The 22,339-nt window shown below is 41.0% G+C and overlaps 1 protein-coding gene and 1 pseudogene across 1 annotated transcript in view; both read left to right on the top strand.

Annotated features, from left to right (window-relative positions):
* Atp8a2 (ATPase phospholipid transporting 8A2) overlaps positions 1 to 22,339 on the top strand; it is a 466,480-nt gene that overhangs the window by 57,816 nt on the left and 386,325 nt on the right. The window contains exons 3-4 of the mRNA XM_070003097.1: positions 20,911 to 21,010; positions 21,719 to 21,817. Coding sequence (XP_069859198.1) covers positions 20,911 to 21,010; positions 21,719 to 21,817 — 199 coding nt within the window. The remainder of the gene's footprint in view (positions 1 to 20,910; positions 21,011 to 21,718; positions 21,818 to 22,339) is intronic.
* Positions 17,517 to 17,897, top strand: LOC138813562 (small ribosomal subunit protein eS25 pseudogene; annotated as a pseudogene).

Raw genomic sequence — 22,339 nt, 5'->3', positions numbered from 1 at the left:
AAAGGGCAGTCTCTTTGAGTCAGTCCCATCTGCAGTTTCTTAGAATTGCCATCTTTTTTTTTTTTTTTTTTGGGTCCGGTCATGGGCCCTGAACTCTGGGCCTGGGTGCTGTCCCTCAGCTCTTCAGCTCAAGGCTAGCGCTCTACCACTTGAGCCACAGTGCCACTTCCGGCTTTTTTTTTTCTTCTGCTTATGTGGTGCTGAGGAATAGAACCCAGGGCCTCAAGCATGCAAGGCAAGCTCACTACCACTGAGCCACCTTCCCAGCCCCAGAATCGCCATCTTGAAATATGTCAAAGAGATATGTTTTGGGGCATAATACATTGGGGTCCGACACCATTATGTAAGGACTCTGTCAATACCAGTGATCTCCAGACTTTGTGGATCACATGTGCTGTCAGGAAACGTTTCAGCACTATTTTTTTAATGCTTGAATCTAGGGCCTGGGTGCTGTCTTTGAGCTTTTGTGCTCAAGGCTAATGCTCTACCATTTGAGCCATAGTCCCACTGGTAGGTTTTTTGATGGGTATCTGGGAATAAGAGCTTTTCTGCTTGGGCTGGCTTTGAACCCTACTCTTCAGACCTCAGCTTCCTGAGTAGCTAGGATTACAGATGTGAGCCCCTGGTGTAGGGCTTTGCTGTACATTTAAGAAGCACACTAAGCTGCTGTTATTGCTCAGGGAAAACTGTGAGGCTGGAGTATTAGTGAAGTGTCCTTAGGGATGGCTAAAGTGGGGTTGTAAATACCTGGAGGTGTAGACACAGATGATTTCCAGAATTCCAGTTTTAGTGACAGGAAAGTTCTTGACACTGTCCTTGTTCTCAAGTTTTGTTTTATTTGGAGCTATTTTGAATAGTGGACTGGGAGCAGGCTGATTGATTTCATAGCAGGAGCAAACCCCCTTTCATCTCCATAGTAGACCAACCCAAAGAGATCAGAGGTCCATGGGTGTTCATCAGTGTGTCATGGAGATTATGTCTGTCTTGTGTCCTTTCTCAGCAAGGTGGGGATGTCACCAGCTCTACTCAAGAGACACCCTAATTTCTTTCTATTTCTAGGGGGTTTATTGTTAAGACATTCCACTTAGTGAACAAGAACTAGAGTGTCAGACCTCATAAAGTAGGAATCCAAGGCTCATATATCGAGTGTTGTGTAAGGGTGGGAATATTGTATTAATTAGTATTATATATTATTATAATACAATATTATAAAATATATACTATTAGTATTATATTAGTATATGTTAATATATAATATATTCACTATAATATATTCATTAATATTAGTATTGATTTTTTTGCCATGTATGTTGCTTAGTCTTATCTTTGATTAGATGAGATTGATAACTCAAACAGTCAAATCATAAATTGGGTGAAGCAGAGTAGATTTGAGTATCACTTTGTTCAAAGCATGTAGATTGCCTAGAGAATAAATATGCAGGCTAAAAAACAATATGCTAGATTTTTGGGCATTAGGTTTATGTGTGTAAGTTATTGTTAAAACAAGAAATTAAGCCTTCACTGATACCTCCTCCCTCAACCAAATACCATGGAATTCTTTACCATGGAATGACAAAAACCTTATACTTGGCCCAAATAGACAACTAGAATTTTATTGAATTTATCAAGTTTATTTATCTCCATTTCTCCCTGGTACCAGGGATTGAACTCAGGACTTCCAGAGTATGCTCTACCACTGAGAGACATCTCCAGATTCCCAAGTAGCAAGGATGACAGGCATGTGCCACCATGCTGTTTCTTCCCTTTTCCCCTTTCTTCTTTATGTGGGCCATCAGGGTTCCCCCCCCCAATTTGGACTCTGGTTTGACTATTTTTTAAAAAGTTTTATTGAATTATTCTACAGAGTCCAGCATTGAGTACAGGGAGTTCACAAACACGCTAGGTAGCCACAATAAATTAAGTTCCAAGAGAACAATATATACACATTCTATTCCAAGAGTGGGGACACAGCGTAGAGTGAGGGTGGGGTGGCTAGCTCTGAGGCACAGTGCATCTTGATCAGTGTCATTCTCCTCCATCATTCCCCATCTACCCATCCCCTCAATTTACCTAGTTCCATATGTACATCAACTATTTTGACTGTATTTACCCACCCTTTTTCTCTTCATTCACCTTGTCTTCCCCTCCTCCACAACATGTTTCAGCTTCTTGAAAGCTCTTCAAAGGAGTCTGGTTTGAATATTCTTAGGGACCTCAGAATTGTGAATAATATTTAATTTGAAATTTTTTCAAATAAAATAAGTGTGTGTGTGTGTGTGTGTGTGTGTGTGTGTGTGTGTAGACCAGTGCCAGTATTGGGGCTTGAATTCAGGACTTTATGCTCTCTCTTGTGTCCTCACTTGGTCTTTTTGCTCCAGGCTGGTGCTCTACCGCTTGAGCCTCTATCACTTGAGTTCCACTTCTGGCTTTTTGCTGGTTAATTGGAGATAAGAGTCTCATGGATTTTCCTGCTAGGCTGGGTTTGACCTGTGCCCTTAGATTTCAGCCTCTTGAACAGCTGGAATTATAGGTGTGAGCCATTGGTGCTTAGCAATAGTTAATTCAATTTATATTTTTTGTACATTTTTAATTGTAAAAATGCTGTACAGAAGGGTTACAGTTACATGAGCAAGGTAATGAGTACATTTTACATTTCCTATTGAGCATTGTTGCCTCCTCCTTTGTTTTCCTTCTACCATCCCTTCCCTCCCATCTCCACAACTACACCCTCCCCCACCCCCCCCCCCCCACCGAAGTTGTAAAGTTCATTTTCAACATAGTGTTTTGTACATTTCATTGTTACAATGGGTCAACCTGTATCCTGCATCCTTATTTAAGGATTAAGGATTTTGTTTTTTCCCTTCCCCTCTCTGAATTAGAGAAGTGTATATACAAGATGCAGGGCACCCCACATCACATACAGTGAAAACAGGGGTTATGCCGTGGGGGAGGAACATACAAAGCAACAAAGAAATCACATGGTACCTTATAAATATGTTAGAAACAATAGCAAGAAAGAAAAAAGATTCAATTTATAATTTTGTGTACTGCTACTGGAGCTTGCTACTGGGCATCAAGAGGTGAGCCTCAGAGCTCCACAGACAGGACTACACCCCACAGAGCAGGGCACTGAGAGGGGGTGTGCCGCCGGAGGGGCGTGCTTTGCCGCCGAAAGGGGCGGGATGTGCCACCGAAAAGGGTGGGGCATTGAGCCCCACATGGCGAGCAGCTTGGGGGAGGAGCACGAATGGCGGTTTGAAACCACTGGGGCGCAGCCTATCTGGGTATATATAGGCTGCGTGCTCCAAGGCCTGAGGAGAGGTTAGGGAGAATTCAGAGGGAAAAGTTAGTCTGGAAGGAGGAGAGCAGGAGTCCTGAGGAGAGTAGGGGAAAAACCATGAGTTCTGAGGGATGAAGGGAGAGGGACAAGGAGACTAGTAGGAGTGGAGGGAGAGGCAGCAGGAGGGAAAAAGCCTGCCTGAGCAGAGCAGGGCAGGGCAGCCTGTGATGGGCAGGCCAGCCCTTGAGAGGCCATTGGTGGGGGGGCATTTGGGACCTCCTCCAAAGGCCATTTGGGGCCTCCTTGAGAGGTCATTTGGGGCTTTTCGAGGAAGCCATTTGGGACCTCCCTCTAGAGAGGCCTGTGGAGAGGCGCCTCCCAGAGCAGAGCAGGGCAGGCCTGTGGAGAGGAGGAGAAAGGGAAGAAAAGGAAAAGCCTTCCCCTTTGGAAGTTTGGAGCTTTGGAGGTCTGAGGTTTGGAGGTTTGCAGACTGACTAATTTGGAGGTTTGCAGACCAACTAATAAAGGTCAGGGGGGTCAGGGCTGCCTATTGGAGGCTTGGATGTTTGGTGGTTGAGGCTGCTCTTGGTTATGGGTATTTAGCCCAGGACAAGGTAGTCTCAGGACCCCTTTCTGGTGTAAATAGTGTAAATAAACTTTTTTTTTTGTCCACTTTTTTTTTTTTTTTTTTTTTTTTGGGTCCGGTCGTGGGGCCTGAACTCTGGGCCTGGGCGCTGTCCCTCAGCTCTTCAGCTCAAGGCTAGCGCTCTACCACTTGAGCCACAGCGCCACTTCCGGCTTTTTTCTTTTTGCTTATGTGGTGCTGAGGAATCGAACCCAGGGCCTCGAGCATGCAAGGCAAGCGCTCTACCACTGAGCCACCTTCCCAGCCCTTTTGTCCACTTTTGACTATGCCTCGGTAGATTGATTGTCTTGCTCTCTGGAGGTCATAAGTCTAGCACTTTACCACTTTGAGCCACAGTGCTAATTCTGGTTTTCTGGTGGTTAATTGGAGATAAGAGTACCATGGAGTTTCCTGTTCAGGCTGGCTTTGAACTGTGATCCTGAGATCTCAGCCTCCTGTGTAGCTAGGATTACAGGAGTGAGCCACCAGCACCCTGCCTCATGATTATTGACATGACCTGGCCATATATGTAAGCCAAATATTGAAGATATTGTAATGTTAGGGAACATAATGTAACATAAGATCTCTACTCTCTACTGATACCTTTGCCAGTCTTCTCTCATCATTGGTAAATGTATATGTATAAGTGCCCATACTCTTAATGCTTATACTTATAATTCATATAGCTTAAACACAAACCTTGGTCTCCATGGGAACATTTGAATTCATCTCACAAAAGCATTCTAATGCCTTTATGGTAAGCAGGGGTTGAAAGTTCTTCGTTAACATTAAAGCTTCTTGTGACTCCCAGACATTGGTTCTAGATGTGGACTATCCATGAAAATCCTTTTGTCCTCAGGAAGCTGAGCTCTGAGGATCTCAATTGGAAGCCAACTGCAGTAGGAGAGGCCATGAGACTCTGATGGCTCATACCTATAGTTCTAATGATTCAGGAGGTTGAGATTTGAACATCCAGACTCAAAGTCAACCTTAACAGATAAATGTGAGAAACTCTTATCTCCAATTAACCACCAAAAAGCTGGAGCTGTGACTCAATTGTAGAGTGTTAGCCTTGAATGGAAAAAAAAAAATCAGAAACAGAGCCTACACCCCAAGTTCAAGCCACAGTACTGGGGGAAAATATATCAATATCAAATTGTTAAAAAAATACCTTTTGGCCCAGGGTATGTTCCCTGAAAAATGATTGAATATGACTCATATTGCACTGTACTGTCAGTGTGGATACTTGCATTTGCCCTTTGTTGTTTCTTCATGTTTACACCCCCAGGTTGCCAGTCATATCCCATTTCCTGTCTCAAGCACAAAACTCGCCTGGTTGTTGAGTCTAAGATAAGGTATTTTATTTTTAACTTTATATTACAGAAGAATAACTTAGGTGCATCTTGTCTGAGGGAGATTCTTGCTTATCCTCTGAAACCTTCACTTCTGTGACCTCATTGTGAGTGGTCCTCATCTCTTGTCATTTGCATCCGGTGGTGTATATTTCACAGACTCACTTGCAAGATTAAATGGGTTAATATGCATAAAGCACTTTAGTCAGGGTTGGCTGAGTGCCTTATGGATTTCAATATCGTCATTGTTTGCATTTTAGATTGTGTGTTTGAGAACTACTCTCCCACCTTCTTGGTACATACCACCTGCATTAAAAATAGACTTTGCATTATATTACTAGAGATTAAGAGGTAACAATGGGTGTGGTGGTGCACACCTGTAATAGCAGATATGAGAGGTAGAGGCAGAAGAATCATGAGTTAGAGGCAAAGGTATGAGACATTATCTCACAAACAAAAGCAAAAGGATTGAGGATGTGTGAAGCCCTGGGTTCAGTCTCCAGTATACAAAAAATTAAAAAATAAGAAAAAATAGAAGATAAGATGTTAGTTGGCTAGTAGGAGAATTGTATCAAGGAGCAAACTAGAATCACCATCATCATCATCATCGTCATCATTATTGCCAGTATTGGGGCTTCCACTCAGGACCATTTGCTCTTGCTCTGTCCTAGTTTGTCATCACAGCTGGCCTTTACCACTTGAACCACACCTCAACTTTCTCCTTTTTGCTGGTTAATTGGAGATAAGGGTCTCTTTCAGTTTGTCTGCCTGGGCTGGCATTGAACAGTGATCCTCAGATCTCAACCTCCTGAATAGCCAGGATAATAGGGGTGAGATGCAACACCTTGCTAACATTTTATTTTGGCAGTAATCTGAGTCTGAAGATTATTTCTAGTATTTGCCTGAGGTTATCAGGGATAGCTTTAAATTATTAAACACATAATAAAAAATTGCAGGGAAAATTGTCTTTTTTTTTTTTGTTTTATTTTGAGTTGCAAGGAGAGCTAGGTGCTGGTGGTTTATGCCTGTAATCTTAGCTACTTAGGAGACTGAGATCTTAAGATCTCAGTTCAAAACCAGCCTGGACAAAAAAGTCTGCGAGACTTTTATCTCTAATTGAACAGAAAAAAAAGCCAAAAGTTGGCCCAAGTGGTAGAGTGCTAGCTCTAGGTCAGGGACAACACCCAGGCCCCAAGTTCAAGCCACAGGACCAGTGTGCGCATATGCGTGCACATGAGTGAACATGTGCACACAAACACACAAATTGTAAGGAGAGGGAGAATAACATAGGGCTGGGGTAGAGCATTTATATAGCATGTGAGAGGCCATGATTGCTATCCCCAGCACTGCAAAAACAAATGAATGGGGATATAAAACATGATATATATCTTGGGTCAACTGGTATTGTTATTATCTCTGGAGATTTTTTTTTTATCCCATGACCCAACTCTTTAATGGCAGAGATGACTGTTTCAAGTGCCCCAGCATCTCTCAGACTTTCCAAAGGTGGTGGAACTTAGCATTGTACATCCTGTCTGTTTCTGTGTCTTGGACCTTTCCCTTCTGGATAATGAAGTCTGCCTCTATTTACATCCTCCCAGGCACAGAGCACAGTTCTGGACAATTTAAAGAGTAAACCTTTTGCAGAAAGACTTTGATTGTACAGGCAAAAGTTAGAAATGTAAAGAAAATAGGAATTTGGCTTAGCTTATTCTACAACTTTCTTAATTGCTCATTGAACACAGTAGAGAGTCTCTCCATGGTGTTGTGCAGTAACTTAAGGTCAGAAATTGATGTGTGTTTTTTGATGTTAGGCTTTTATGTACAAACTACTGATCAGGGATGCCTAGTCTAAGGCTTTTAATGCCATTTCTTCACCCTGAACTGATTGATATCTGCTCTCGGATGCAGGTTCATTGGGGATTTAATGCAGCAGTTGGCAACCTGAAGCCATTTATATCAGTTGAGGTTTAAAATCTGTTCATTCAACAAATTTATTTTTAGTATCTAGTGTGTACCTGCCACTGATGGATATTGGCAGTTAGAGGTGGAGAACTAGGCCTGGCTGAATCTGGATGCTTCTGACCTTCTTATTGTCCTTTAGATTTGAGGTCTGGTTGATGGAGGAGGATGATATAGACAGCATTCATGTTGGATCCTCCATTTTCAGGGCTAAGCTCCTAATGCCCTTTTCAGCCATTCTGCTCTTTGGCCCATGTCCATCAGACTCTTAAAAGTAGAGGTAGTTACAGGAAAGAAAGATTCAGAGCAGCTTTCAGTGTGTTTTGCCTGAACCACATGTGTTGCACTATATCTTACAGAGTTGCCTGTTACCAGGTTCATGCCTATAATCCTAGCTACTCAAGAAGCTGAAATATAAGGATCAATGTACAAAGATAGCCCTGGCAGGAAAGTCCATGAAACTCTTATCTCTAATAAACTTCTCCAAAGCCAGAAGTGGTTCAAGTGGTAGAGGGCCAGCCATGAGTGAAAAAGCTCTGGGACAGTCACAGGCTCTGATTTCAATCCTCAGGACTGGCAAGTTCACACACACACACATACACCCATACACACCCAAATACAAAGATACAATTTGCCTACGTTTTCAGAGCTTGTAGAAAACCAAAAGCAAGGCAGCATTCAAGAAGGGCAGTCAACCTGGGTGCAAACCAGAAGAGGTTGCAAGCCTGGTAAAAGTTTATTGATGAAACACTCCTCACTGCAGCTGGACTCAATCCACAACAATTACTATACTGTAATTACTATTTAGCATTAAAGATTATAGATACATTTTCATGTAAAGCAAATTTACTTTTCATGTATACTTTAATTTTACTACAGTGGTTGTAATAAAGCTTTAGTTTTATGTGTGTGTGTGTGTGTGTGTGTGTGTGTGTGTGTGTGTGTGTGTGTATGTGTGTATGTGTGTGTATTGGGGCTTAAATACAGAGCCCCATGCTTGTTTGACAAGTATTCTACTATTTGAGCTATACTTCTAGCCTAATTTAGTTGTTTAGTATTTGCTAATGATAATAAGTGACCATGTAACTTATTCTGGCATTTGCTATAGTTATACATTTTATTTTATTTTATTTATTTTATTTTTTCTGCTTTTTTATTGTGAAAATACTGTACTACATTTTATTTTAGAGTATATGCCTTCTACTTATTATAAAAATACTTTTCTGAAAACAGTGAGCCATGTTATACTCGAAGCAGCCTTGGACATGCCATGTTCACCTATGTCTTGATTGTATCTTGTGCTTGATTTAATCTCTTCTTTTGTTCATTATGGCTCTAGGGAGCTAGAGGCTTGCCAGACCCTGGTGGTTCATGCCTATAATCCTAGCTACTCAGGAAGCTGAGATCTGAGAATCACTGTTTGAAGCCAGCCTACGCAGGAAAGTCTGTGAGACTCATCTCCAATTAACCACCAAAAGGCCAGAAGCAGAGTTGTAACTCAAGTAGTACAACACCAGCTTTGATAAAAAAAGACAAAAGACAGTGTTTAGGCTCTGAGTTCAAGTCCTAGTACTAGCCTACACACACACACACACACACACACACACACACACACACACACACACACACACACACACACACACACACACACACACACACAGGCTACAGTACACATAATGTTCTATACATGGGTACCATATTGCTAAAGCTGTGCCATCTAGGTTGTATGTGTATACTGGATGATATTCATACAAAAGCAGACTTGCTTAAAGACATAGTTAAACACATGTGTCCCTGTTATTAATCAATAAACAAATGTGTATTGGTCCATTTGGAGTTTGTGATAGAGACAGGGCTGGGGTAGATTTGAAGACAATTTTATGGAAATATTTGTGGCAGTCTGAGCCATGAGTGGAAATGATGGTTCAATGTGTAAAGACTAGGGGCAGATCCTCAGAGATGAGCCCTATTTAAGTATAGAAAAGGAACCAGGAGAGGAGGGTACTAGAAGTGACAGATGGCCCTAGAGGAAGAAAGTGTAAATGTTAGCAGAGGTAGACAGAATTTCTTCAGATTGGCAGTTAGGACACAGAGAAATTTCAGTTAGAGGGAGTGTTAGAAACACAAAACCCTCTGGTGTCAGAAAATGAATAAACACACAAAAGATACAGGAGATTTCATCAAGACACTTTACCTCTGCACAGACGGGTGCTCTGCCTCTCTCCCCAGAGCTAGGCAGGCACTGCTCTGTTTTTATTCGAACCCAAGGGGTAATGTTGTCCCTTCTCCTTGTTGATAAGGAGGCAGGTTCCCATCATAGTTACAATTGGTGTCTAGAGTGATGGGGTATACAAGGAAGCTGGAAACACTTTAACCATCAGTAAAAAGTTCCCACTTAAAGGGGGTCTGTCTCATTACAGCTGACTGGGAACAGGGTGGCTGATGTTCATAATTGGAGGAAGTTGATGAAGTCAGTGGAAAGTTCCCACTCAAGGAGGGAAGGTCTGTTCTTTAATTCCATTGAGAAAGATTCACACCCCTGACATGACCAGCTGGTCACCAGCAATGCAGTTGAGTTAACAGTTTGAAGTCAAGAAGCAAATCATTCCAGGAAATACTAGCAGAATGGTGACTCGTATAAAATGGAGGCATTTTAGTTCGACAGAAAAGATAGCTTTTAATCATGGGAGTGTGGGACATGTGGGATGCCAGGCAGCAGAGAGTTGAAAGGTAATGGTTGATGGGTAGAGGCAGGGTAGAACTGTCCTCTTGAATGAAGTTGATAGTGAAGGGAAATGAAAAAAGTCTGGTGGTTGATTTGGAAGTGACTTGTTGTGAAAAAGTGATGTTTATAGGCAAAAGAGAGATGGACAGGCGAAAGATGCTGGATTCAGGGGAATAGGAAATTCTCAAGTGCAGTTTCTAGATTTGGGCATCAAGGTGAGAGACTTCTTTCTAAGACAGGATGGAAAGAATAGAGGGTAGTGAGGGCTGGCAGTCTGTACGTTGGCAGTTTGGGATATATCAAGTCCAGCTCAAAGCTCCACGAAAGGAGGAGGGAGTGGAGCTCTCAGGTGAAGGATGGGGAGGGTGGGGAGAGTCAGGGGAGACTGAGGGATTGGAATAGTCAATGTGGAACTAGGGAAAAGGAGTTGTACAAGGCCTGTGACAGAGAACTTGAGTGCTGGGGTGGGGGTGGGGGGACCCTGAGATGCATGCATCTAAGTTAATATTAAGGGACTAATTTAGTATTTTTTGTTTGAATAAAATATTTTAGTTTAACACTGATAATTAAAAGGAAATAAATACAAACAAAAAATCAGTCTGAATCTGCTGTATTGACTTAAAAATTTATTTACTTAGTATCTTTAATGTGCAAAGAGTGTTTTCATCCAACATGTCAATTTGTGAGTACAATGATGTATTATTATTATTATTCTTTATTTTGTGTTGGTCTTGGGGAATGAACTAAGGGTCTGGGTGCTGTCCCTGAGCTTTTATGATCAAGGCCAACACTCTACCACTTGGGCTACAGCCCCACTTCTGGCTTTTGGTGGTTTATTGAAGATAAAAAGCCCAGGCTGGTTTTGAACCACAGTCCTCATATTTCAGCCTCCTGAGTAGCTAAGATTACAGATGTGAACCACGAGTGCTTGGCTTACATTGACTTTTGTGTGTACTAGCTGTAATAATCTTCACTGGGGTGGGGGTGGGGATAAGGATGACTTTGACCTTTTCTGCCTCTGCAGAGGACTCTGATGCCAATATCAAAACATTCATAAATATTTTACTAGGTTCCTTGGGAAAACTGTACTGCAAAGGAAATGAAAGCATGTCTGACAGGGATGGATTTAAGGATTACATGATAGGAAAGGAGACTAGAGGGAACAATGATGTGATTTTGATTTGCCTTTTTTTTTTTTTTTGGTAATGGTCCTGGGATTGAACTCAAGGCCTGGGTGCTATTCCTGAGTATTTTTTTGCTCAAGGTTTGTACTCTACATTTAAGTCACAGCTCGATTTATGGCTTTTTGGTGGTTAATTGGAGATAAAAGTCTCATGAACTTTCCTACCCCAGCTGACTTTGAATCTTGATCCACAGATTTCCTCCTGAGTAGTTAGGATTACAGACATCATCCACTGACACCTGGCTTGTTTGGTTTTGAGTGGATGGGATCCATAGTATCCAAGATGTAGAAGATATAGAAAAGCTTGCTTTTCTGTATCTATAATTCACAAGACCTTCAATGTATTTGAATGAAAACATTATTATTATTATTATTATTATTTTGTCAGTTGTGGGGCTTGTACTCTGGGCCTGGGCGCTGTCCGTGAGCTCTTCAGCTCAAGGCTAGCACTCTACCACTTGAGCCACAGCATCGCTTCCAGCTTTTTCTGGTTATGTGGTGCTGAGGAATCAAACCCAGGCCTCATGCTTGCAAGGCAAGCATTCTACCACTGAGCCACCTTCCCAGCCCCTTAATAATTATTTTTAGGACCCTTTTGTATACATTGTTTTGGGATGACGTGTTTCAAATCCTTGTTCCTTGGATCCCATTGGACATTATGATTATATCTTCTGTCATAGCAATGTCAAAAGCTCACATAGGCCTGGTGCTGGTTGGCTCATGCCTCAGATCCTAGTTACTCAAGATGCTGAGATCTGAAGATTGTAGTGTAATGCCAGTCCATACAGGAAAATTCATTAAACTTTTTTCTCCAGTTACCCCCCAAAAAGCTGGAATTGGAGCTGTGGCACAAGTGGTAGAGCCCTAACCTTGAGTGGATAAAGCTTAGGTACAGTGCTCAGGCCCTGAGTTCAAACCTCAGGACCAGCATATACACACAAAAAGCTCACAAAGACACTCCCCTCCCCTCACTCTCCTAAATCGTTAGCCCATTTCCCCTAACCTTCTCTTTCAGGTCCTTGGAAATTCTTCTGACACTCATTTATTTATTCATTTACATTATATTTATTTATCTTTTTTCTTTTCTGAACTTCCAAAGGTTATACAAGGGAGTTCCAAATTACCATGGTCCATCTAAGTGTCCAGTGCTTTCTGTTTATAGTTACTCCTTCTATGATTCTTCTCTATCCTGTCTATTCCCTTCTCCATGCACATTTTTCACTTCCAGGAAAAGAAAGTGAGAGAGAAAAAGGGGAACTGTTTGGTAGATAGGGATAAAGAAGCCATGGACCTACCATGTGGCCTTTCATAACCTTTCTTATTCCCATAGTGCCTTGGGCTCCTGCTCAAATACTTCTTTCCATAAAACCCTGGGTGTCTGCTTAACCAATAAAAAGAGCCAGGGGGTGTGGCTTGCCATGAAGCAATCAGCAAAAGGCCCAGGGGAGGAGCTATAGGGGGAGCATCTTAGTATAAATCCACCCTCTAGAGGACTCCATTGGACTCCTCTTTAGACCTCTTTGGAGATGGAGTTTCTCTACTTTCTTCCATGGCTTTCCTTTCACTTTCAAATAATCTTACTCTGTTTACCTTAAACACCTTCCTGCTTTTTAATTCTTTAATGGTTAGAAGAAAGGAATCTGCTCCTAGATGGCATCAAAAGGTCTGACACTCAGGTTGAGTTACTATTTTATGTGAGGGGAAAGGCTACCTATGGCTACTGTTTGCATCACTTCTGAAGTCCTTGCTCTGGTCAGTAGACCAGCTGAAGCTACTATCTCAATCTACGGACTTTTCTGTGTGTATTCTCAGAATTTTGAATATGTGGAGATTGGTCTTTTTCCCCTCCCTCCCTCCTCCCTCCCTCCCTCCCTCCCTCCCTCCCTCCCTCCCTCCCTCCCTCCCTCCCTCCCTTCCTTCCTTCCTTCCTTCCTTCCTTCCTTCCTTCCTTCCTTCCTTCCTTCCTTCCTTCCTTCCTTCCTTCCTTCCCTTTCTCTTTCTCTCTCTCCTTCCCTCTTTTCACTCTTTTTCTTTCTCTCTCTTTCTGTTTCTCTCTTCTTTTTATTTCTGTCTCTCTCTTTCCTTTCTTTCTTGTATGTATGTATGCTGGTCCTGGGCCTGTGTGTTGTCCCTAAGAATTTTTGCTCAAGGCTATCACTCTGCCATTTGAGCCATAGCTTCACTTCTGGCTTTTTGGAGGTAAATTGGAGACAGGAGTCTCACAGATTTTTTGCTAGGGTTGGCTTTGAACTGTGAAAATCAGATCTCAGCCTCCTGTCTAGCTGACTAGTCACTGGCACATGGCTCATTAAGGAAATTAATATTCTGGTTCATCTCCTTATGACTGTAGGGTAATATCTGTCACTTTCCCCAGAGTAGTGTGTATCCTGGTTTTAAAATAATTGGATCATGAGAGTATGATATCCCTTATCTTGCCTCTTGCTCTCAAGTTTGCAGATGATAGAACTCTTATTAGGTTGGATATTCAGGATTTCTTTTTAAGGGAAGTGCGCAACAACTATTTCCTCATTATTACTAATAGATATTAGCATCTATCCCCTTCGTGTCTCTCTCAATCTCTCTGACTCAATCTCCCTCTCTCTCTCTGCATATTAACATATACTTTTTCCTTTTTCATCCAATTTCCCCCCCCCAAATAATATAAATGTCCTTAACTTATTTCCTTATATAAGAATTGTTTCCTTCAGTTTTTGTTAAAACTGTAATGTCCAGTATGTCATAAAGTTGGAATTATAAAATCATGTTTGTCAAATGGTGTATGTACCTTAGAAATATGTCCACACATACAATTTTACATTAAATTCAGGCTTCTTAAAATACAACCTGGACATAAATGCCTTCACTTCTTATTAAATTCGTTTAAAAATTACCTTAATTTAGTTGTACTTATTCTTCCTGAGGAGGCTCTGTTGTTTCTTTGGGATAGTTTGTCATAAAGATGTTTTAGATCAGCTCTATAGTCCGTCCTTCCTGAACCCAAGATGATTGTAAAGTGACTGAAGAGAGAATGGCTTTAGAGCAAAAAAGTACAAATTGGAGGCAGAGGTGCCAAACTTTTCTTCTATTTTTAGGCAATTCATAGTCCCAAGTAAGTCATTGGTGCCTTTCAGCAAAAGCAGCTTTTAAGCACCTCTTACATTCTGAATGCAGGAACAGAGGCACTGAAAGGACAAGTGGCTCCTGTAAGCAGGAGCTGGGATTAGAAACAGCATTTACCTCTCCCTTACCAGGTCTTTCTCTCTCTCATTAGCCTGTGCAAACTACATCGAAAAAATACTTGATGACTGCTTAATATAATGGACAATTGTTTGGAGATTTGCTGAGACTCCGATTTATATTTATCCTAGACAATACATTGTGATGATGTCCAGAGCTGTTTCATTCTTATTGCTGAATGTCTGTTATTATCTAGCCCAGAGAGGCTCATTTTGAGGGAGCCCACATTATTCTTTTCTCCTGATTTTAGGCCATCCATTGTATGGATGCTATAAGTGTGTGTGTGTGTGTGTGTGTGTGTGTGTGTGTGTGTGTGTGTGTGTGTGTGTGTGTGTGTGTGTGTGTGTGTGTGTGTGTGTGTGTGTGTGTGTGATTCCCAAACATACTTCATCCTTTCCTAACCAAAGCAAAATAAAAAACAGTCTCACTTCATTCTGGGCGGAGGACAGACACTTGCAGCTCATCTCTTATTTAGAAAGCCAGAAGGCCACAGTTTGGACATTGTTTGTTTCAGAAAAAAATGTATTTTTTTTTGTTTAGTGACAATACTCTAAAACAGAGCCCTCCTTGCTGTACCAATTGAGCTAGGCACCTGTAATTCAAAGGATGGCTGGTTGCCGGCCAGCAGGAGATGTTGGTGTGCAGAATGAGGAACTAATGATGGAGATAGATTATATTGGGGGACAGGGAGGAGGAGGTGTGGCCACAGTGGATGTGGAAGTGATGTAGAGCCTGGGAATCTCTCATGGTCTAAAGGAAGTGTGACTGGGGTGGATGAGGAGGTGACCTCAGAAGAAAAGGCAATGACTTCAGAGCCTAGGGGCCCTCCACGGCCCCCAAGTGTGCCAATTATCTGGGTTGCAGGTGCTGGGCAGGGACTTCTACAGAGGGCCATGTGTACACAAGTTGTTCATTTTCAACATAGTGACATAGAATATTTTTATTGATAATTTGTATATACATGTAGAAACTTCACCAGAAAATTAATGAAAATTAACTGAACCCTAGCCAGAAGACAGAATGAATTTATTTTTTTCCTAAAACTGATTATGAAATTATCATGGAAGAAGTTATTTAAGCAAATAGAATTTAAAATGTGGGAGACAATTTTTACAAAGTATCTGATTAAAAATATTTTCTGAGTATGGTGATGTATTTTCAGCTTACACGAATGTATGTCATATTGTAATTTTTAAATTCTGTTTTATGTTCAACTTTTTTGGTCGAATTTTCTTATAGTAAGGCCCCCAAATTTCATGTGTATTGTACACAGTTCCTTCCAGGCCCCACAAAATCTGAATATGAATATTTACGTGATAGTGAATTAAAGAGATGGAAATTAACTTTTTAGAATTTATTGGGGGAATCATTGATTACACATTATGTCTTTACTTGAAATGGTCTCCTGGTGGCTATATAAGACAAAGAAGCAGCATTCAGACTCTTCAATTTTGCTTTTTTGAGGACTTGTTACTAGTGATGGCTGAAGGACTGGAACTTACTTTGGCTATGGGAGTTGCTCTGGTGCTCTTGAACGCTGCAGAAAGCGTCACTGTAGGGTCCTGCCAGCAGAGGGCACTGTGCTGTTGTTCAGGGTGTGCCAGGAGCTATCAGTGTGTAAGGCACCTAGAGGGGGTTAAGAGAATTTATGTTTCTGTCAGTCAGTCAGTCAGTCAGTCAGTCAGTCAGTCAGTCAGTCAGTCAGTCAGTCAGTCTGTCTGTCTGTCTGTCTGTCTGCCTGCCTGCCTGCCTGCCTGCCTGTCTGTATGCTTGCCTGTCTGTCTGTATCTCTCTCACATATACACATCACTCTGTGATAAAGTGGATGGATGGATGGGCGATCTGTGTAGTCACGAGTAGAGAAATACTTGTTAGAGGAGATGACCTTTTGGGCTATTGACTCAGAAAGGAAAGATGTGGGTTGCTGGGAAAAACAAAGACACAAATTTTCTAGGACTTTGGCAGAGTTTGATAACTTATTAAAGGTTAGTATTTTTCATAATAAAATGATTTCCATTTAAAGAGGAATGATCTCCATTTCCCTGTGTGTGTGTGTGTGTGTGTGTGTGTGTGTGTATGTGTGTGTATGTGTGAGAGAGAGAGAAAGAGAGAGAGAGAGAAAGAGAGAGAGAGAGAGAGTGTGTTAGTTATAGGTCAGAGACTCTTATGCTGAAAGATGGATTGCTCATCTCAAAGGAAGATCCCAAGGGAATTTATCAAAATTGTGTATCTAGGGTGTGATACTAATGTTAGATGTATAATGTTAGGGCAGATTAGAGTCTCCTCTTACCCAATGTAGTCTCAGGTGTTGCTGGCAAGAGGAACTGGTTGTGGGGAGTAAAATCAGATAACAATGGTTACTAGACCTTTTTGTGGGAGCAGAACAAATTGAGTCCTTAACCTAATTTTATCTTCTAGTAAACAGCTGTCCTAAGAGAATCATGCCTATAATTAGCTAAAACAACAGCTGTTTCTAGGTAGCTATATCTGGATATGACTTACTTTTTATTTACAATATAAAACTATTCTTAAGATGACACATGTAGGTGGTTAAAAGTTCAAATAGTTGGAAGAGCTTAGCATGAGAATCAGGGATCTCCAGTCTTTTCTCTCCCATCTTGGTCTTCTTCTACCCAAGGCAGCTACTTTGAACGTTTTTTTTTCCCCCATATCTTCTGATGTGTTCCACCATATTTCAAAAACTTTTGAGTGGTCCACTTTGGTTTTATTTTGTCTTCCCAGAACTAGTTTCTGTTATGTCTTATAGCAGTACATAATAACTCTGATATATGTCCTGAGCCCTTAGCTCAGGAATCCCCTAGATATCTTGCTAGAATATATTTTAGTTAACAATAAGCATGGTGGCTCACACCTGTAATCCTAGCTACTAAGGATACTGAGATCTAAGGATCCCAGTCAGGCAGGAAAGTCCTGAGACTCTTATCTCTAATTAACCAGCAAAAATCTGGAAGTGGAGCTGTGGCTCAGCCTTGCATGAAAAAACCACAGTGAGAGCATGAGGCCCTGAGGCCCTGAGTTCGAGCCCCAGTCCTGGGTGCGTGTGGACACACACACAGATAAAGAACAGACTGCTTTTCTGTCTGACATCTTGATGAAGCCACAGCGGTCTCTCCTACTCTCCAGGCCTTGCGATGCTGCCCAAGGACGACAAGAAGAAGAAAGATGCTGGGAAGTCGGCCAAGAAAGACAAGGACCCAGTAAACAAGTCTGGGGGCAAAAGGCCAAGAAGAAGAAGTGGTCCAAAGGCAAAGTTAGGGATAAGCTCAACAACCTCATCCTGTTTGACAAAGCCACTTACGACAAACTCTGTACGGAAGTTCCAAACTATAAACTTGTAACCTCTGCTGTGGTTTCTGAGAGGCTGAAGATTCATGGCTCTCTGGCCAGGACAGCCCTTCAGGAGCTGCTTAGTAAAGGACTTATCACGTTAGTCTCATAGCACAGAGCTCAAGTAATTTACACTAGAAATACTAAAGGTGGAGATGCCCCCCGCTGCTGGTGAAGATGCATGAACAGATGCAATCAGCTGTACATTTGGAAAAATAAAATTTTATTACACCAATGAAAAAAAAAGAAAAAGAACAGCCTCAAAGTAATGCTTTCGGAGAGTAAGCTAGCAATCATATAGGCTAGTTTATTTTACCCACTAGGTTCTCAGTTTTTGTCTTTGATTTATTTAGTTATTTATTGACTGCTGTGTGCTATGTGCGAGGATCATATACATTCTTTATGTTCCCATAATCTGATCTATGGATAGAGAAATACAAATAGTTATCCTTCAGTATCCATGGCAGATTTGTTCTAGGACCTCTTGGATACTCATATTTAGAAAGATGAGTTCCCTTATATGAAAATAGTGTAGGGCTGGGAAGGTGGCTCAGTAGTAGAGCGCTTGCCTTGCATTCCTAAGGCCCTGGGTTCGATTCCTCAGTACCACATAAGCAAAAAGAAAAAAGCTGGAAGTGGCGCTGTGGCTCAAGTGGTAGAGTGCTAGCCTTGAGTTGAAGAGCTGAGGGACAGCACCCAGGCCTAGATTTCAGGCCCCATGACCGGACCCCCCCCAAAAAAAAATTAAAAAAAAGAAAATAGTGTAGGATTTGCACAGAACCTGACCTGTGAATATTCTGTACACTTTAAATCATCTCTAGTTGGCTTATAATGCCTAATACATTGTAAATGCTATGGAAAGAATTGTTTTACTGATTGTTAGGAAATAATGAAAAGAAAACATTTATACACGTATACATACATATGTATTTATGTATAAACATGTGTATAAATGTTTTCTTTTATGTATATGTATATATATTTATATATATGTATGTATTTATATACATAAATATGCATGTATTTATTTATTGCTAGTACTGAGGCTTGAGAATCAGGGCTTGGACTTTGCCCTTTAGCTTTTTCATGCAAGGTTGACCTTCTAGGATTTTAGCTATATCTCTACTTTTGGCTTTTTGCTGCTTAGTTAGAGATAAGAGTCTCATGGACTTTTCCTGCCCAGGCTGGCTTTGAACTATAATCCTCAGATCTTAGTGTCCTGAGTAGTTAGGATATAGGCATGAGCCACTAGCAACAGGGTCATCAATTTATATATACATATCTATGTATGTATATATGTAAGTATGCATACATGCATGCATGCATGTATGTATGCATGTATACTTATGTTGGTCCTGGAGCTTGAATTCAGAGTCTGGGCACTGTCTTTTGAGCTTCTTTTGCTCAAAGCTTGTGTTCTACCACAGTTCCACTTCCAGATTTTTGGTAATTTTTTTGAAATAAGAGTCCTATATATTTTCCTGCCTGGGCTGGCTTTGAATCACGATCTTAGCCTCCTGAGTAGCTAGGACTACAGGTGTGAGCCACTCTCAGCAGTGCATATCCCATAGGACTTGTTATGTGTATATACATAGGTTGTAGTATGTGGGGGAGGGGACGGTGGTAAATATTCCTGCTTATACTATGTGAAAACCGAACACATATATCAAATTTTTCATAGAGAGATGACATTGGAAGCTCCCTTGACAAGGTGTGCCCTTTAAAAAATACAGCTCTACTCCCCTACGACCCAGCAATCCCACTTCTGGGCTTTTATTCAAATGATCACAAACAAGGCCATACTAAAGCTACCAGTACAACTATGTTTATTGCAACATTATTCACCATAGCTAAGATATGGAACCAACCCAGATGCCCCTCAGTAGATGAATGGATCAAGAAAATGTGGTATATAAATACAATAGAATTATAGGCTTCCATCAGAAAGAATGACACCACCTCATTTGTTAGGAAATGGAAAAAATCATATTAAGTGAAGTAAGCAGATCCAAAGAAATATAGGGCCATGGTTTCCCTCATTTGCAATAATTAGTATATGTCTAGGATAATTTTATCTGATGTGCAGAAAAGCTCAAAAGCTATGTACATATGGCCATATAAGATGATGCTAAGGGGCTGGGAAGGTGGCTCAGTGGTAGAGCATTTGCCTTGCATGCCTGAGGCCCTGGGTTCGATTCCTCAGCACCACATAAGCAAAAAGCAAAAAGCTGGAAGTGGCGTTGTGGCTCAAGTGGTAGAGCGCTAGGCTTGAGCTGAAAAGCTGAGGGACAGCGCTTAGGCCCAGAGTTCAGGCCCCACGACCGGACCCCCCCCCCAAAAAAAAAGATGATGCTAAGCAAAATGAAACCCAATATATGGATACAAGAGGTCTTTGTTGTTGTTGTTTTTAATGTACTATGTGATTTTTGTTTCCTTTGTATGTTTTTCCCCCTATGGTATATCCCCTGTTGTCACTGTACTTGATTTTGGTACCCTGCATCTTATATATACATTTATCTAATTTGGGGAGGGGAAGGGGAATAAAAAAATGCTGAAACAAGGACACAGGATGACCCATTGTAACAATGATACTCACAAGACACTATATGGGAAGTGAACTTTACAACTTTGGGCTGGAGGAGTGAAGGAGGTAGGGGAGGGAAGGGATAGTGGGAGACAACAAAGGAGGGGGTAACAATGCTTGACAAGAAATGTACTCATTACCTTACTCATGTAACTGTAACCCCTCTGTACAGAATCTTTACAATAAAATAAAATTAAAAAATTAAAAAATGTAGCTCTATTAATGAGACTACAAAACAGTTTTCCTTGTTCTGAATTTAAAACTTTATTTTAAACACCAGGCTCATACCTGTAATCCTAGCTACTCAGGAGATTCAGATCTGAAGATTGAGGTTTAAATCCAGCTGTGGCAGGAAAATACATGAGACTGATCTCTAATTAACTAGCAAAAAGCCAGAAGTGGAGGTGTGGCTCAAGTTTTTGAGTGCCAGCCTTGGGCAAAAAGGCATAAGCATGAGGCACTGAGTTCAAGCCCTAGAACCTTTGCAAAAAACCAAAACCAACCAACCAACCAAACAAGAAAACAATTTGTCAAGTTTTAGAAACTTTGCTTTGCTATTGTTTTTTAGGGCTTACCTCTGTAACTCACAGTAGTATTTTTCTTTACACTGACAGTACGGCCAAGTACAGCGTGTTGACATTTCTACCTCGATTCTTGTATGAGCAGATTAGAAGAGCTGCTAATGCCTTCTTCCTCTTCATTGCCTTATTACAGGTAATGTCAAAAAGTTACTTAAAATTTGCCATCTCAATCATACAAAATGAGAGTTTCCTAATAGATTCCTAAATTGGAAAAGTGTTATAATATTTACATATTGTTTTGCCCATCCCCATCAAATCTTTGCTAATGTGCAACCTGTCTTAACAGAATGAATACCAGCAAGCTGAAACACGTTTTGTCTGGGTAGGGGGAGGGAGAGATTGTTAGGATATATGAATAGGGAGAGGCAGAGTGGCCAAGTGTAGTCATAATATTCAATGTACATATGTGAAAATGGAACCAGTTAACTTGAAGGGGGGATGGGTGGAGTTGGGAGGAATGGAAGAATGATGAAAGGGGTGGCATTGATCAACATGCATCGAACTCATAAATTGACATCTTGACTTGAAACCCCTTTGTACAAGCCTACTTGATAATAATAATAAAGAAAAAAACAACCATTGCTTGCTGTGTGAACAAAACATGCTCTTTGTATAAAACAGATGTGTTTTGGTATTGCCTCAAGGAAAATTACAATTTCTAAAAGAGGTATGGAAACACTGGTTCTCAAGGGGTTGTATGTCTGAACCTTTTTCTATTCCAAACTCATGGCTGAAGTTTAGATAGGTTTAAAAACAAGGCAATCATTTTTGTGCAACAGAAATGGAAAATCATTGCAAACAAGTGAGTCCTGAGTAACAGACTTCCTCTTGTCTCTTCCAGCAAATTCCAGATGTGTCTCCCACAGGAAGATACACCACCCTGGTGCCATTGATTATTATCCTAACAATTGCAGGCATCAAAGAGATTGTAGAAGATTTTGTAAGTTTTTGCTTTTGGGTAATTAAATATATTTCATGGTATAGAACTTATTACATATATACATTTCTTTGGACAACATGCCTAAGACAGAAAATAGCTTCAGTAGCCTCTAGATGAGGGATGGTATTTTTTAAAGAAGGGAACTCAGAATATCTTGAATACAGTGATCTGAAGTAGTTCTAATTTTGTTTTCAATTGTTGGATCTCTGGAACCCTTCTCTTTGAGAGGTATTACTATTGTTTCTTAAATCCTACGTTAAAGCTTGTTAATTTGGGTAGCAAATGTGCTGTCTAGGAAAATAGCATTGCCTTTGCTATCCCTAAAGTAAATTTATAGGAGTTTATCTCATAAGCTGGGTGCTGGTGGCTCACTAGCTACTCAGGTGGCTGAGATCTGGGTAGCATTGTTCAAAGCCAGCTAGGGCAGGGAAAGTCTGTGAGACTTTTATCTCCACTAAACTACTTTTAAAAAAAGCCCAAAGTGGGGCTGTGGCTAGCTGAGAGTAGGTATAGCACTCAGGC

The sequence above is a fragment of the Dipodomys merriami genome, unplaced genomic scaffold (assembly GCF_024711535.1).
Source record: "Dipodomys merriami isolate MVZ:Mamm:240054 unplaced genomic scaffold, mDipMer1.0.p SCAF_6, whole genome shotgun sequence".
Taxonomy (NCBI): Eukaryota; Metazoa; Chordata; class Mammalia; order Rodentia; family Heteromyidae; genus Dipodomys; species Dipodomys merriami.
This window is presented reverse-complemented; position numbering and strand designations above follow the sequence as displayed.